The following is an 18,266-nucleotide window of genomic DNA, read 5'->3' on the forward strand; positions in this document are numbered from 1 at the left end:
TGAAGCTATGGACACTTGTAAATATGTGTTACTGCAGCTGTTCAGATAATGTGAGGTTTTATCTTTCCATGCCTCTGTGCCATGTGTTTGTGCATGAATTCTGTATATTTTTAAAAAAGTTTAAGGGGATTTTTTTTAGTATTAGCAAGATGGACTATTAGAAACTCATACATTTTCATAAATTCCTTCAAAGTCTTCACCACCTGTATGAGTCTGGGGAGTCAGGAACATGAACTGTCAGTGGAGAGAAACAACCGTGAAATGGTCTGCTTTTATTTACTTTTACCTTTAAGTTGCTGCATTCTATTCAATTCTATGAATCATTAAGTTTTACAATGTCTTTGACCAGCATGGCAATAAAGACAGTATTGCATAGCAACCATATGTTCATGCTGTCCACAGGTCCCTTCTTTCTGCCATATGGTTATGTTGTTACTTTAAACAGCTGAAAGAGAGATTCAAATAAACTGTGGGAGTTTTGCATACTCTGCAGATCAATACGAAATTCTGATCATCAGTCATCGTCTGTTATATCCACAGTACTGCAGTGTTACACAAGATTGATGTGTAAATAAAGACCTAAGAGCTCGTACTATGCAGGAAAAAACCAGCCCTGTTCAAACACACTGCCTGGTCTAAGTGAACGTGCTTCCCTGTCGACAAAGTAGAGCCATCTAGTGGCTGAAATTGTGTACTGGCTGATGGTGGCTGCAGGGAACTGCTGCCAAGCTGTTGCTCTGTTTGCTTAAAATAAATCTTGGGGGAACAACATGAGGGCTGTCTATTATGGGAAATGTGCAAAGCCATTCAGGCAGTACAATGTGGCTTTTCATCACACAGTACAATGTGGTACCAGTTTAGATACTCCTCTTCCTTAGCTGCATCCGCTGCTTAGTAGGATACTAAGATGAATAACTTACTACAAACTGCCATGTTTATGAGTTCTGCTGTTAAATATATATGACTCACTCACTTTAAATTTGAACTCAGAGTTTTTATACGATACTTTTGCGACACATTTAGGAACAATTTCAATTATATATGTATATTTTTAAAAGAGGGAAAAGCACCACACCCAAGTGGCTCATTTTTCTTGAATGGTCTCAGAGGCTGGAAAGAAAGCCCTTAAGGTAAATGTAAAGGAAATATTAGGTTAAATTGTAAGATGGTATCAGATCTGAACACTTTGGACAGAGGCACATGCAGACTATGACAGAGATTGTGTGTTTCCTGTGTAGCTATAGAAGGCACTTGACCAAACGACTTCATAAAAACACTGCAGACATGATCATTTAATGATTTATTGACATTTACTTTTTCCACCATGGTTTCTCTCGATACCAATAGTATTTAAAGTTTCTTTTTTTATTTAAATTACATTTATATTGTTTTACTCACATACACATTTATTGTTTAATTTTCTTATTGCAATAAACAAGAGTAGCCAGAATGAGTCAGGTATTGCTACAGTTCGCCATACAAACTCTTTGTCCCTCTGATAATGAAATTCAAAAATAACTTTATTGGCAAGACAAAAATTACACCATAGCGCCTCCATCTCTCTCGCTCTGCTCTGAGAGAGACTGAGGGCTGAATAAGGCTAAGGCTAGTAGCCTAAACACAGCTAACATGAAATACCTGCCTGGAAATTAGGAATCTATAACATTTATTTTCCCAAATATGAATAATGAGGATGACTCTCTGGGAGTGTCCACTTTATGAACATATCAAGTACAATATGAACATATCTGTGGTGGTGCTACTTGACTGACTTACCGGGAACAACATTGGGTTGGATTACTCATCAGGTCTGATAGAATCCAGGATTATTGATCAATTCTCCCAACACAAACGTGCAGGTTTAGACTCCATTACTGTGTTAGGCCACATAATAACTCCAGGATGCCTGTGTCTGTGATTTGTGAAGTAGGGAAAGAGCAGATCCCAACACACACTAGAATACATATGGTACACACACCAACAGGAAGGAGAGCACGGATCCTGAAATAGTATCTCACTCACAAAATGAACTTGAAGATTATGTTTAGAAAAAAAAGCACAATGGTGGAAGCTGACACCAAACCAGCTTCTTCTTTAAGTTAATGGCATAGATAATGTTCCTCAGGATTTTCACTTAGACACATTTCTCACACAGAAAAAAACTCAGTAAGTCCAAATAAAAAAAAAGCCTGTTGAATAGATCTAGATTTTAATCCCTTAATACCTGGTGTTGTACCCTGTTCCCCATACAGAGATTACCATAGTAAAAAGGCCCTTTAATATGAAGGGTCGGTCCCTAAACCTAGCTACACCTCTGTCTCTTTCTCTCTGTCCCTCTCTCAATCCCCCACATGGAAGAACAGAAAAGTCTGTCGGCTGGCGTGCTCCCAGTTTACACATGACTCCAGACAACATGTTACAACATGTCACAATGATAACAAGTCACTCTGATAAAAATTGCTCATTGCATTGCAATATTCAGACAAAGGTAAGACATTAGAGCTCATTGCTTCTCAATGAAAGGGCACAGTGTACATCTTGTTCAGAAAAAAGGGTGTTTCAAGCTGTCAGGCAAGATAGGTCTGCTGCTGCTTAGCTTAGCTTTTGTGGCTCCACCACTGACTCAGCTGGTCTGCCCGTTTATCAGTCCCTCACTTATATAATCCAGTACCTTTAACCCTTTCTTTGTTTCTTGTTATGGATGAAGTTATTAACATTTCCTAGCTACAAAAATACTTTTTATTGTGTTTTCTATTTTGCTCTTTTTTACGTGTGATATGAACACAAACCAACAGTCCAATGCAAAACAAAGTGCTCACCAGTTTTTGTAAAAGAAAAAGAATCACGGTGCGTTTCATGGCTTTCAGTTGTAAGACAGGAAGTATCAATAGTTGCCTTGGGCTGGACGTCTCGGCTCCCGCTCCTGGCGGCTTCCCCCTCAGGTTTCTGGCTCAGTTGTCTTGCCAGCTCAAGATCATTTCTCCAAGAATGTATTTGGCTTTCATCTTCCTCTATTTATTTTGCTCCCTTTCAGCATTATGTTTGCCAGTATTGACGTGCCTTCTGCAATAGACTTATGTGAACCTTTGGTTGTTGGGGAGGTGGAGGAGGAGGAGGAGGAGGAGGAGGACAGGGTGGAAATGGAAAAGGTCAACCCAATGATGTATACACAAATGGCATAAAGACATCAGTACACAGGGTCACACCTAAGTCATACCTGCCCACCTACAGATTGAATCAGAGACCAAAGAGATGTGAGGATGTCAATTACCTGTTCTATAAGTGACTATGAACAGACTTCTCACCAAAGATCACATTAGTGCAGGATTTTTCATTACTCTATGTGAAAGCACATGATTCTCTACGTAAAGCTAAAGATTGTGATCATGGTTTAAATGCAGCAGTACAGTATGTACCAAAGTGTGACTTCTGCTGCCTCTCCCATCCCCTCTCCTGTTTGGTTAGGCCTTATTAGACAGTTATGAAGGTTGGCAGATGTGCCCTGTAGCAACATTTGTTGGTCCAGTCTATTTTAAAACACAGATTTGTTTAGGCTTGTGTGTGTCCGCATGCTGCCTGAGGTCAATCCATCCACTGACCCGTGCCAGCCCTCCTCTCACCTCTCCCTCTCAGGAAATGACAGGAGAGTACAATCCCCCACAGTCACTGTTCTGCTTTCCTAACCCCCCCAACCATCAGACATGTTCAGATACGGCTACCACCTGCCTGTCAGCCAAAGTCATGTTGTATCTAGCGAGGACCTAAGTGTCACAAATTGAAGAGCTGCTGGCCTCCGGCGCAGAGCAGGACATGTACAGTACCGTGGAGGCTGCCACAGCTACATGTGGCGCACACAGCAAAGACCGATGGAAGCAGCTACCCTACTGACATAAGATTATTGTCTTTGTTTTTGAGGTGCATAGGATGAGAAGAACACGTTGAGCCAAGATGACAGGAGAAAAACCAACCTGGCCCGGAATACTTATGCAACACTACGTGTGGTTTAACGTTTCTAGAAAGGTCTGCATGTGTTTCTTCTGTAGCTATTGAGGCGGCCATGAGAGGGCCACAGTGCAAGGGAGAGGCCAGGGCAGGTGAGAAATGTACAAGGGACTTCAATGCATAATGAATATCTCTCCTCTGCTAATTCCACTGCAGATCACTCAGACGTCCTTTAAAATGGAGGAGTGAATGGAGAGTTTCAGGTAAAGGGACACACACCTGTATTCCTTCCCACTCTTCCTTTCCCTTGCTGTTGTCTCAGTCACATATTTAAATGATTAGATTTTTTTCCCCTTATCAATTGCTATTTGTTGATCATGTTTGTAGCTTCACAGTGTGCTTTTGGAGAGGATGTTCCTGACTGGTTGAAGTCAGAGGGTGATGTGTCAGTAAGGAGAGAAGAGGATTGGCCCGTGGGTGGTGCGGATGGGCCCTGGGGCAGGTCTCAGGATGGTGTGGCTGAGAGGTGGGCCTTGCAAGAGGTGATGTGGGTGAGGCGCAGGAGCAGCTGCACGGAGAGCCAGTGGGTTCGAGGATGCTGCCGCAGCCATTGCTGCAGCAACAGCCAAGGGGTTGGGCAAGAGCCCTGCACCCAAAGCTTTGGTGAGATCCTTGGAGAAGGTCAAAGAAGACTAAAAACAGAAGAGAGAGCAGCACACGATGAGAGGGAGGGAGAGAGAGGAAGAGAGAGGGGGAGAGAGGATTAAAATGATTAGTTTCAGAAGGTCAACACATGCAAAGGGCACAGATATAGACTTTCCTCATCAGACTCTTTTGATCTGTTATAAGCAGATGTTTCACTTCAATTAACATCTTCAAGATGCAATCAAACACCAGCTGGCTTTTGTTTGGATCAAATATACATGTAACAACTCAAACGCCCTGCAGACTTCATGTTCTGAAATATCCCAGTCTATCTGATCTATGAACCTCAGGTTCAACTGTGTCACAGGAGCCAGAGTTTGGCAGTGAAACTAGAAAGGTTACCGTCAGATCAGCTCCCCTGTGCTTCTTGTGTCGGCTGAGGAGGGGGTTTGGCTTGCCCGCCATGCCGTCCCGGTGCCTTCGACTTGATATGTGCTGAAAGGAAAGGACACAGGAGCACAAATGATCTTCTCTTCCCTCTCTTTCTCTTGTTGCTATAAAGGCTTTCATAACATCCTTCGTCCTACCTGTTTGAGTTGCAGTTCAGAGTTGACCCGCACATTGCAGATCTCACAGTGGAAGGTTCGTTCCTGAGTGTTGGGGTCCACTGGCCCCCCTCCCTGCTCTCCACTGGGCTTGGGGCCCAGGCGAGGATATGCCTTGATAGGGCCCAGCCCGCTCCGCGCCTCCAAGATAGTTTTGTGTTTAGTACCTTAAGGAAAAAAAAACAGGTCAGCGATGCCATCAGCCAAGATGAAATGACATGTTTAGAAGCTAATAGAATAGAATGAAATAATACAATGGAGATGAATCACTATTTATAGGGTATGAGTCACTCCGCTTCCACCTGTCTGGAATAAAATGAGATCGGACAGCATTTTCTTTCTAGCACAGATCACTGCAGGAGAAACAATGGCAGTGACAAATGTCGGAGCCCGACAGAAAAGATGATACACCGCTGGCTTGATTCTCCATTAAATAACCACCTTCAGCAGTGCATGCTCGACATGCAGCGTGATGCGGTTTCTAAAGTCCCAGAGCGCCACTAGAGGGCAGCAGTCAGACAGTTTTAAAGTTTGTGATGAGAAAGATGAGCTCAAAGCCATTTCTGATGTAAAATGTTGATTTCAGTGGCATGTGTACTGCCGTGTATTATACCAGAACAGTGTTAATATCAGTAGATCACTGAACCCTCACTTTCACAATCCTTTGACTTGAATGTATATTAATGTTTAGAATTTATTAGGTTTTATTTTATATTTTTTATTTTTATGCTCACTACTTTACCTTATTTGTATTTCTGTCTTTTTTGAGTACACACGGAGCACCTGGAACGAAAGCAATTTCCCCCTGGGATCAATAAAGTATTTCTGATTCTGATTCTGATTATTCTTGCTGTAAATGTCAGTTTGGATATTTAGGAGCATGTTATTATTGGATGCAGCTTTTGTAACCAGACTTTGGTTGTGCGCAGGACTGTGACACCATATTATTTACTGTTTCACCAAATATTTATACTACAAAATCACTCTAAATGGAATTCTGGCTGTAAAAGACTTGACCTACTGCTTAGTAATCAAATAGGGCATGTTTCATAACACTGGATTATGCAAACGATTTGTCTCTTAAACATACAGCAACACAAAGTAAATGAACATTTTCATCTGATCTCACTTAGAGCAAAGCACTCCTTTGTCATTAGCTCTGACTTAAAATGTGAGTCACTTTCTGAAATCCCTTTGAACAGAGTTAAGGTTACAGAAGAGGGAGAAATCATCAGGGTGAAGCTGATGGTGGGGAACATGGAGGCTGAAGTCTTCACTACAGAGACAGCGGCTGGAATGACAGGTCTTCCTTGTGGCCAAAAATGTCCTCATGGGTGTCTGTTTTTTTGCCTTTGTTCTATTTCAGTCTGAGGATGGATGTCCCAGAGGATTTTATTTGTCTTTGTGAGGTTGACTCACAGTGTAAACCAACACACTCGCAGACATACATTTAAAAAGAGGCAACAGGAAACTGTTGCGTAAATGTAGAAAGAACATTACATTTCTGCAGTTCAGCCTGTGCCACGCACACTGTTCATATCTGCGTGACATGTGCTTTTATTTTTGCACTCTGCTAATACGCGCAGTTTTTGATTTTGAGAATGAGTGAGAGTGAGTGTTTCCAGATTGTTTCCCTCATTGACTTTCAGCTGTTTTAACATGTAGTCATCCCAAGCTTGAACTTTTGTAAATAGCAAGCTGACAGGAGGCTGTGACCTGGGATCATGTTTAGAGGCTGTAATATACAGTGTGTGGTCTGTGTTTATACTTACACATGCACATAGTGTACTGACAAGCAGATGCACCACAAATTTATTGGTTGCAATTGCTATTTAATTAATGAGAGCATTGAAAGACTTCCAGAGGTTAATCGAGCCATTATGGTTATCATGAAGGCTCTATTATTGATTAATACTTTACATTGAGAGGCAATTATTGGCTGCTTTCAGGCCTATAACAGAGCTAGCTGGGGCTAACATTACACAAGTTGGATGCAGTTACACTGTCAGGGAGTCAGTCGTTCATTGTGTCTGCCTTTATGTATAGTTCATGTAGTCCTGTAGAACGCAGCCGATACAAACTGTCCTCAGAGAGATCAAGGTCACACAAAGGCCTGAGTCAGTAAGGCAGAAAGGATTAAAGCAGGCAGTGAGCACCTAAGGCGTATTTATAACCCTTACAAAGTGTTGTCATGTGTAAAAACTATCTAACAGAATGCTTCTATTGTGGTAGGTTCACCCATATAACAGCCAAGTTTTCTTTTATTTCCATGTCTAAATCCGTCATGTAGCGGTTAACCATCGCTCACTTCAAATGTTGCAAATGCTTCGAGGCACGGATAACATTTTTCACGCTGCACACTGCAAGACAAGACAAACCATGAATCTTTGAGCAGGGGACAGTTTTCTTTTAAATGATTACGTCTCGTGATAGAGAAGAAAGTGGGCTCGGGTTGTGGGTGTGTGAGAGTGGATGCACACAGGTTAGGCAGCTTGACGTAGCCCTTGAAACAGGAGAGCAGTGCTGGGTTACGCGGGGGGTATGATCTGCTGATCAGTGCTCCTCTGTGGTATTCTTCTCCAAAGACTCTTACTTTGAGCATTTTTACATTACATTTAGGAGACAGGTGTACAGTAAATATACCTATCACACAGCCTCCAATAAAACATTTGGGTAGGTTTTAAATACTTAAAACAATAGCTATGACCTGTGAAAACTCATTAAACCTTCATCTCTCACCCCAGTAATGTTTTGTTTGTAACAAGAGAGGTTATTTTATTGATGTTCTCTCCTATATGCCTAAAAATGGGGAAAAAACTATTCCTCTACAGTCCCCAATTTGTTGGGGTTGTGTTACACTGTATTTTATTTGTATGGAAAAACTTAAAGTATCCCACATGACTTCAAAGCTGTATTGTTAAACTTTAAAAAGCTGTAAACTGGGGTTTTAACTGGGGCTTAAACTGACCACTTTTTCTCTGAAATAACAATTTTCTTCTTGTCTTTGCATTAATTACACAGAAACTAGTGCAAATATTGGTCATTTTAAGCTCCCATTCTGGAGAGTTGTAGTGTAGTGTTTAGAAGTGCATCTGCATGTGTCTTTCTGGGCAAAATTCCTCAATCACACAGCATGTAAAACGTTCTGTTTCCAACAACATCAGTGTGGTATGGGTTAACAGAGAGGAATCCAGTGATAGAAGTTCATCAACACAAGACCCAAGGAGGCATCACAGTTAATCCCAAATGGTTTGATGGTCAGTTAATTTCTGAGAAGTGCAGCAATGTCTCTGTATCAGAGCTCACGGATTACCCACCTTTGTTGTGAGCCTCCAGCTGTGACAAGGAATTGACAGCCACCTTGCACAGTGAGCAGTACAGTAGCTTCTTGGCCTTGTCCTCCTCTGTCTCTGGGGTGGATGGGCTGCTGGAGGCTGAGGTGCCAGCAGCTCCTGAAACCGGGGGTGCGGATCCAAGCTGCTCTGAGGTGGTGCTACCACTGCTGCAGCCTGGAGAGGAGGAAGTTGGCGGGACCAGAGGAGGAGTAGGGGTGGGAAGGAGAGGGCAGACTGATGGCACAGGGGAGTCCATGGGTGGGGTAGACGGGGTCGGAAGAGGGGGAAGGGGCCCTGGGGCCAGTAGGGGTCCATTTAAGTGTGACATAGGCCGTGTTTCATCTACAAAAATAAACAGAAAGACAAAACAAATGTCAAAAATCAATTGTTCTCACTGAAACAGCTATGTGCTTCAGCAAACCGTGTATATAAAACTCGCTAAGCACTCCCAGCTGAATGTGAAAGGCATGGGCTGCATATATCAGACAAACCAACATAAAGCACTTGGTTCAGCAGTGCTATGTATTTTTTACACTGTAGACCATAATTGTATAAAAAGAGTTCCTTTTAATTACACATAAAAACAACTGAGAGGAGGAAAACATATGACCCATGTGCATAAAGGCATGGCCACATGTTTAATGGGTTTTGAAGTTTTCAAGCCAATCTTTCACTGTGATGTGGTCTCATCTTATTGAAATGTTTCCGAAGGGAGAAATAGGAAACACATTCCTCAGCCTGTGTATGTTTTGACTGTTTCCCACACACCTGTTGTTTTTGGCTTAGGTTAAAGCAATAATGGCACTTGCTTTGTCACCAGGCAACACATGAAGTCCAAATAAAATAGTGAGTGAACTCTCCTCCTCTTTTCCTGCAGCATACTCTCCATCTTCTCCATTCTATGTTGTTGTTGTTGTTGCTGCGTGTGTTTGAGTAAATAATGGTTACTTGTTACGTTTGTGTCATCCAGCATTTTTATAACATACATTTCCAGACACATGTTTCTGGTCAGCCACTCCCATACGCAAGGCCTTCGGTATTCACTGAGCGGTGGGTGTTAGCTGAAAAAAGACCCCCTAAATTTGGGTGGGGTATTCATAACTACCCCCATCATCAGGGACTAAGAGGCCTTCCTTCAAACTCCACAGGATGTAGTGCCAAAGGCAGGCAGCAGAACATCCTAGTTGGATTAAGGTATTAAAGGGATAACACAGTATTTCTGGGAAGGAAACAAATATTGTATAAGTAGCTATTTTTTTCATTTTGTCACATGACTGAGGTCATGATCTAGTCATGTTTTTGTTCCACCCTGAGTCCTGTGTGACGATACTGTATGATCATTTATGTATTTTGGTCCTTCTACTCCATTGCATCATCTCTACAGAAGATGCCATAGTGAATGCTTTCCATTCCACTGCTTTCCAAGATCAAAATTCCCTCTTTCCATACTGGAAGTTTCCAGCTGTTGAGCTGCTGCTGGCTGCATACAGCATTTGTCAGACAGATGTTTTGTTTAAAAAAAAAGAATAATTCTAACTCTGTGACACTGAGGAGTCCATAAAGCAGAGGTGGATCAAAGTGCTGTTTGAGAGTACGTGCTCTTTGGAGGTTTATGACTCATTATTCCTACTCTGTCACAGCATTGACTGAGCTGGTTATGGTGAGTGCAGTGCTGGTACTTGCAAGTGCAGGAGGGCAGAATGAAAAGGCAAAGCAGTTGTCATCTGTGTTGTTGATCTCACTCTCACACACACACATACTTCTTTACAATGCAGGGAAACAAACACCGACTCCACAGAGTTCACAACATGTGGTTTGAGTTTGAATCAAGTGGGAAGGACTAGAGGTTGTTGGCCAAATAGTAATGAGACATTTCATGATCCATGATGGCCTGGAAGTCTGCCATAGCAAACCAACATCCAGTTTGTGTTTCACCTCAAATTCTCACCCTATGAACATGTTCAGCTTGAGGCTGGACACTCAGGGCCTCAATAGAAACTTCATACAGTGTTCATTTCTGTCATATGCACAGGCTAAAACAAAAAGTGCAAAGGATTCATTTTCTGAATGGCAAATTACACTTATCAGGCCTTGTGAATAAATCACTGTCAGAGTTAGTCGGTTCTCCAAAAACTCTAATTAAACATTGATAACGAAGTTAACCGACCTTCCTCTCTGCTAGCTGACCCCCATAGCCAACACAAAAAAGACATTATTCATGGGGAGAAGTCACCAGAGAGAGATAATTCAATCCAGATGCTTTACACTATATCCTGGTGTGTCTCCATTGCCTTAATCCTCTTCAGGAAATTAAAGCTATGTATAGAATGCAGCCCAAGGGGACCGGTTTTGTTGATTAAGCCATGGGATTTAATTCAGGATAAGTTTATTTATATTCCTGTGTGAGGTTTCTTGGAAGAGTAAAACAAATGTGATAATGGATTGTTTAAGGAGTGCCTATGTAAGACCAAATGTAGGTGATCTCAAAGGAAACAAAGCTTTATGCTATCATGAAGTATTAAATTGGAAAGGTGTATTTCTTCATGATTCTGGTGTGGATGGGACATAATGCACTGATGCATATGCATTGTTTCTTTTAAAAACCAAAGAATTTGAACCATATGACCACATGGTTGCCTACAGGACTGAGGTATTGACCAGGTGTTTCTACATGTGCGTGTGTGAGTGTGTGTAAGGCTTAGGCAGAATGACTCTGTCTGCCACCACTGCCCCCACCATGCCCATTTTAATGATTTACAAGCTACGGAACCCAATGCTGGCCTTACAAGGGCTCTGCCGCATTTATAATGCATTTGGATGCTGTTTCCCAGTCTGGCCTCCATCTGAACCCTGAATCATACACAATCATTCACAGTCGTGCAAGTTTTGTTTATCAGGTAATGCAATTTCAGAGAGATTTTATCAAATAACCTAACTACAGACAAAAATCTGGCAAGTTCCCCGAGAATTTAAACCCAGAGACCAACAATAGAAAGAGCATGAAAAGCACATCAGCTCTGTGTAACTTGATACTGCAGTCACCTCATAGCCATGCAACCCAAGCCCTCGCATGAAAGTCATCTGTTTAATTGACCTTGGGTGTGTGTGCGCCTGCGAGTGTTTGTGTGGACTAAAGAGTGCTATAATATCAGGGTGGTTTTAACAGGGCCCTTCATTAGAGTGGGAGTGTCAGACAGCAAAGGGATAAAGAGTAAGGGAAGGAGGGAGGGGAGAGCAGAGTTTCACTCCAATATAACAGCTGCCTCACCATTGCCCACAGGCTTAGCCAAACCCTCGGCTCACCAGGCCAAATCCCCCAAAGCCAAGAGCCTCTTTGGGGGCAACATTAACCACAAACCCTTTGAGGGCTGTAACACCCATGACCTGTTCTGAGAGCTGTAAAGTTGAAGAAACAACAGTGTTCAAACAGTGTGCCATAACCTTTCAGTGTCTTAGCCTGCAGCAAGGCCTTAACATGTCCTGTTTATGGTCATCACGGATGACTGCATTTTATATGTTAATGAACAAGGGTGCAGCATTGAAGTGAAGGTCATAATACCAATAATAGGACAGGGTACTACTGTAAAATCCAACATCAACAAACAAAACATTTGAAGAAAAAACATCTACACAGACACTGCTTTGTGTTGTAAGGGATTTGCACTGTGGGAAATCATCTCCTCATTCTTTCATCTGCCTGCTTCGTCTTGACCGCATTGTTTGTGTGTATGTGTGCGTGTGTGCAGGAATTATGTGTATAGCCCTTTGTCATTTTCATACTAAACGCCCCAGAATGAGATGCTTTAGGCTCCAGAGCTCAAACCACAGTGTCTGTGTCCCAGTCACTGCTTTCCCAGTTGAGGCACAGCTGCTCTGCCTCCCACCGATCTGTCCCTCTTTTCATGGAGCAGAGGATCATGCTGAGGACATGCGCTCACACACACACACACACACCACACTAGAAAGCATGCAGAAATCCGGAAGAGATGAGGTTGCAGGGTCACGAGAAAGAGGCTTGGATGGAAAAAGGCATTCTTTCACATGTTGCTACTTTCAGATCTCAATCATGGCAGACTTGTTCTTCATGCACTTGGAGTTCACCTCAGGAAGTCTTAGTAATTGGGACTGGTCTGAAGATGATCTCAGATACCTGCTGGGTGGAACCCAGCAGGTAACTCATGAGTGTGTAAAAACACACAGACACAAACACACCGCAGTGGGGTTCCCATGTTGGTGTGCCATGTAACTCACAGTCTAAATGGATGTGCACCTAACATCACATTTCTCAGCAAAACAAAGCATTGCTGTGGGCAGTGTGGATTTGTAATGAATATTGTCTGTGACACAGATGCTTTCACTTTGATAAACCTGTCATCCACTCCCTCATTGCTTTCTCTTTAGTTGAAGTAATGCTCGGAATGTACTTTTAAATACAAATTTTAATTATTCTTCTGAGCACTGTTTAAAATAAGATCATTGTCAGTTTCCAACTATTTGCTTGTTGTAATCAGCCTGACCCACTGCTTTGAAGTCACTTTAATTTAGTTGTGAGTCCAGGGCAGTAAATTGAGAGAGGGACCTAATGCCTGAAATGTGCCCCACTTTTAGTGATAGAGAAACCTTCAAGTTTCAAATTGTAACTTTAATTAAAATCGGTTTTTCTTATTAAATTTTAGACCTACATTTGGTGTATTGATGGTATTTAAAAGTTGTGTTTAACCATAAAGCTTCTAAATGAAATGTTGCCCCGTATAATAAACAGTACTGTGATTACCAGCCTCTGCAGTTTGTGGGATTGTGTTGACAGTAATGAAATATGCTGCAGCCAAATCAGACCACACAGAAAGCTGAGATTCAAAAGAACAGCAATACACTGCAAAGCCAGTGTGATTAGATGCCTTTGTTATTCTTGCATATTTTCCATTTCATTTTCCAGCAAAGCCATAAGCCTCTGAACATCCTGCCTGGATCAAAATTGTTATTTCTACAACAAGATTCACAAAAACACAGTTTTCTCTCTTTCTACTGCTGGTTGTTCATACTTTCTGTTCTCTCACCTGCTTTGCTGGGTTCATTCTCTGGGGTAGTGCCAGGGGCTCCAGGCGAAGATGGGGAGGAGGTGGGGGGCATAGGCTTGTCCCCCTCTTGAGGACGACTCTTAGATGTCTCAATGCCTTTGACTCTCCTGGCATGGCGGTTCCCTTTGTAATGAGCTTCTGCCTGGCTCTAAAGAAGAACGTGAAAAAAAAATTATGACGTAAGTAAAGACCAATGTCAAAAGGTAGATAGGATGCTGGCTTAGAAACATCTTCAGCTTCACATGCATGCATGTGTGTCATGGTAGCGTGTTATTCAATACACTCTGGGCACTGGACTCATGACAGGCAGCAGACAGGTTTACAAAAGACAGAGCTGGATTACAAGCAATGTACAAAAACAGTGCAATGATGCAATGATAAAGATATCTGAGACAAAGAACTGTCTGCCCCCCGCCTGTCCTTCAGACATTTTCTTGATTTTGAAATAGCATACTGTATAACACATCTTATTCAGACAGAATAATAGTACGTCTGTTTTTGGATGACAAATTTGTCATTGGACACAAGTGACTGACTCAAAGTTATGACATGCATCCCCTGCAGTCCAAGCCCTATTCTGCACATACACCCTGATGACACTTGGCTCCAGCTTTCATTACTGCAGTCATTCTGACAGACATGCCAAAGGGAGTTGAACTTGGGGTCAGTGGGATGCCACATCTGTCTGGTAGGCCCCTTGGTCCAACCCTGACAGAAAACTCTTTCTGAAACATGCACACACGTTGATTACAGCACACACATTAGACTGGTGTATGGAAAATAAAGGTTCCTACGACATAAATACTCTGCTTTCAGCTGCTGGCTGCACAGGCGTTTGCAAAATCTCTGACTTAATTCTTTGTCTGTGGGCAGGTCAAAATCTAAATATACATGCTTGCAGGCAGCAAAATCCCTGACTGTAATATCTCACATAAAGATAAAATGGGGATCTGCACTTTAAGTCTAGAGGTTTTCATGGACTGAAGATCATCCTGCATTCCAGCAAAGAAAGAATGGTGCAGAGGTCTATTACAGGAGCTAGTGTAGCTAATCTCCTGATGGAAGGCTAGCTACAAGCTAATGTGTTTGTTCAGAGAGTAAACAACAGAGGTTGAGTCATTTGTCAGGAGACTACTGGAACATCAGGGGAGTCTCTCTAGTCTCTGTGTGTCTGCACAAAGGTATGTCAGTCAGAGATGACATGACCAGTGAGATTCCAGGGTTACTATACTGAGCTGTCGCCAAACTTCTGGCTGTGCACCAGTCACTATATAACACAAAACATGCATTAATTTACTGGTACTAACACGCTCATGTGTACATGGGTGGGCAGAGGCAATTTTATGTTGATGAAAACATCAACTCATGTCACTACTTTGCATTCTAGTATGTACTCACAAGTATGTTGAGTAAGCTGATGTGCCGTGACATGTGCAGTGTTAGCCCAATAATTGTATCAAGGGGCCAGTTGAGAAGATATTTATTAAGTGGTAGAATTACAGGCAGTTGCCAGGGAGAGATTTGGTCATGATGAGCGGATGACAGCTGCCATAGGTGCTGAAAGGCTTGGAGAATTTGACTGACACTTAGAACATCACAGTGACCACACAGGCTCAAGTGTGGAGATAGACTGGCTTGGCACAACAGGCAGGGGGTGATGAGTAATGTAACTGAGCACAGACGTATATGCTGCTTGTTTTATGTGTTTGTCTGATGGCATCTGGGAAGTGAGCTGGAATGGTAAACCTCGAGCAATGCCGCAGTAAGTTGGAAGATCACATGTTTCTTATAAATCATGATGACACACCTGGCTGTAACTGTACCCTGTCAAAGGGGTCTTAAGGAACTGTTCAGGCAAAGCCTGCAGATCAAAGTGGAGAGAACAAAATACAGGGGGGAGGTGAGGACTGACAGAGAAGTGATCTCTCACATGCAGGAGGGAATGTGGGGAGATAGAAAGGTATATGGTGGTGCATGGCAAAGGGGCCACAAATGCTTTTTTGACTTCTCCCACCAAGCCAAGGGGATCAGATAAGATAAGATAAGATAAGATAAAACTTTATTAATCCCGAAGGAAATTCTTGTGCCAGAGGTATTAAGTTACATTAAATGCAGTTAAGTACAGAGTATAAGTGTCACTATAATCCAAAAAGAGTACAGTACGCGGTATGAGCACAATATATGATACATGGATACAATATGGAGATGTAAGGTGCTAAGTAAACATAATATAGGAATGACAGTGATGCCTGACATGATTATCTAGCGCTTCTCCCTACAGAAAGGGGAGGAGTTATACAGTCTGATGGCCACTGGCAGGAAGGACCTCCTGTGGCGTTCTGTGCTGCTCCTCGGTAGTCTCAGTCTACCACTGAATGTGCTCCTGTAGGACAGCAGTGTGTCGTGCAGGGGGTGAGACGTGTTGTTACGAATACTGAGGAGTTTCCTCAGTATCCTCCTCTCCGTCAACTAGAAAGCTGTAGGGTGTCAGTGGGGGGGCCTGGATGGAGAGGAGGGGAAAAACACTGACGAGAAGAGGGAAGAGGAAGCACACAGGGAGCTACAAGATGAAGAAGGTGATGCAAAAAAGCTGCACTAAAAAAGAGACAAAAATCTATAAAAGAAGAAAAAACTGCACCACATCCGACTGTGATGCTCGTATTTCATTATGCAGAGGGTTCAAACTGAACAAGAGCTTTTTCGGCATGATTAGGATTCTAAGAGGAGGAAAGCTGTGATGTTAACACATACAGTTACTATACAGCTGGAGCTTTACATGAGGGGAAGAAAAAAGAATAGTGGACTAAAAACACGCAGGAAGCAGAGTGAAAAGGACTAAAAAAGGAGGAGGAGGAGAGCAGGGAGGGAGCAAGGAAAGAAAATAAGAGATGCATATCACCATACTTCTGCTGCAGCAGCTGTGACGTTGGTCAATGCAGTGCCATCGAGCCTGTGATGTCACTAATGCAGCATGCCACCAAGGTTACTCTGCATAGACCACCATTTAGCACCTCACACCAACACACAATGCAGGCAGGCACAATGGTGCACAAACCCTCCCCCCATCCTTTCCTCCTGTCCTTCCCCTCCAAGTCTCTTTTTTCCCAAGATGCACTGGGGCTGTCAGAGCAGACATTAATCCATGCCCTTGACGAATGCATCTTATAATAAGTAGTGGCAGGCAATTTTAGGCATTTTCACACTGTAAATAATGCAGCAGGGAGGGAGTGAGACACATAGAAAGAGAAGAGACAACATACACGAGAGAGAGAGAGACAGGCAGAGAAAGATCAAAGAAATGAATGATGGTAAAATGATGTGTGAAATGAGGCGAGTGCAAGGTGGGAGCAAGAAGGCAGAGCTGAATCTTTTGAAGACAAATGCGATGGTCATGACATTACATGGTAACCCTCTCTTGCTTTCTTTGACCTGGCAACCCAATCAACTCACAGATGGCAGATATAGAGACAGAGAATGTCAACATCAAGGGCAGACAGACTGAACTGGAGGATGAACAGGTGAATGCAGCACAGATTTCTTCAAGTGTTTCTTGGTTTATGATTTTCAGCCATGAAATATTCTTCCTGACCTGACATTATGTAAAAGTGGGGAATTTTTGCCATGGCAATTAAGTTTTTTTTCACAGAAGAGCACAAATAACATTCAGCTGCATGTTTGACATTGCTGCTATACTGCAGTGTGTCCTTTGTCTTATGTATACAGAAACAAGTGACATTGACAGCTAAGAAGAATGGTGTAGTCCTAGTCATGATGCTAATGACTTACAGGTTTAAATGGATACTTGTAATGATCAACAACGTAGAAAGAAAAGTTGATTACAGTTAATTGTTACAATTAATTATTTAAAATGATAGAAAACCATAATATTTTTTTTTTGCTTTTGAGAGAAAGTGTAGGAATAAGTCATTAATCTGAGAACTTGCTATCATTAAAAGACAACTGACATTAGAACTCTCTTCAGCCCCCAAAGACAGAGCTGCCTGTCATTTTTAACCTTATCCTCTCAGAAGATTGCAACACAATGTTTTTATGCTGCCCTCTGGGTCAGGTCCTAAAAAACAGATTAAATTACCTGCATTTTACCTGGTTAAATAAGATCACCCAGACGTAGCTTGAATTACTTTCCAATTGGTTTAAAATGGGGTGCATCTTAGGTGCATGTCATGTCAGTGAATGCTGCATAAATGGTTGTATGACAGGTATTTTAGTCTATAGGACAGCAAAAAAGCAGATTCTGTTCTTGACATCAGTTTCCCCTTTAGCTGACATCATATAATAAAATCAACTATTTAAAGTGTTTAAATTCTTCTGTCATAACTGTGTCCAAGAGGACACGTCTTAACTAAAGAAGCCAGTATTTGATCCCTATCCTTGGCTCAAAGTCTTTCATTATATAAACATCTCTGTCTAACCGTTTCCTGTTGCCTGTGAAGATATAGAGCAGAGAACTCTGTGAGGAGGAGGCTTAAGATTACAGCCCTGCAGCTCCCTGACCACATGGAAACCATGATTGTAGATGTGAGGAGTATATATAGCACCGGTCCACTCCTTAATGTTGTGTGTACTGTGCCCTGGCCCACCACTGAATAGGGAGAATCACAGCCAAATTATACACTACACACATGAGACTTGGTGCAGAT

General features: G+C 42.3%; 1 protein-coding gene across 4 annotated transcripts in view; it reads right to left on the minus strand.

The window, feature by feature from the left end:
• Positions 1–1,502: 1,502 nt before the first annotated feature.
• znf385a (zinc finger protein 385A) overlaps positions 1,503–18,266 on the minus strand; it is a 52,605-nt gene continuing 35,841 nt past the window's right edge. For all 4 annotated transcript variants that reach the window (XM_028410215.1, XM_028410216.1, XM_028410217.1 and 1 more), the window contains 5 exons: positions 13,585–13,753; positions 8,510–8,869; positions 5,175–5,359; positions 4,990–5,082; positions 1,503–4,634 (listed from right to left, as the gene is read on the minus strand). In XM_028410215.1, the coding sequence (XP_028266016.1) occupies positions 4,389–4,634; positions 4,990–5,082; positions 5,175–5,359; positions 8,510–8,869; positions 13,585–13,753 (1,053 nt within the window). In that variant the 3' untranslated portion in view covers positions 1,503–4,388. The remainder of the gene's footprint in view (positions 4,635–4,989; positions 5,083–5,174; positions 5,360–8,509; positions 8,870–13,584; positions 13,754–18,266) is intronic.

Source organism: Parambassis ranga, chromosome 7 (genome assembly GCF_900634625.1).
Source record: "Parambassis ranga chromosome 7, fParRan2.1, whole genome shotgun sequence".
NCBI classification, from domain to species: domain Eukaryota; kingdom Metazoa; phylum Chordata; class Actinopteri; family Ambassidae; genus Parambassis; species Parambassis ranga.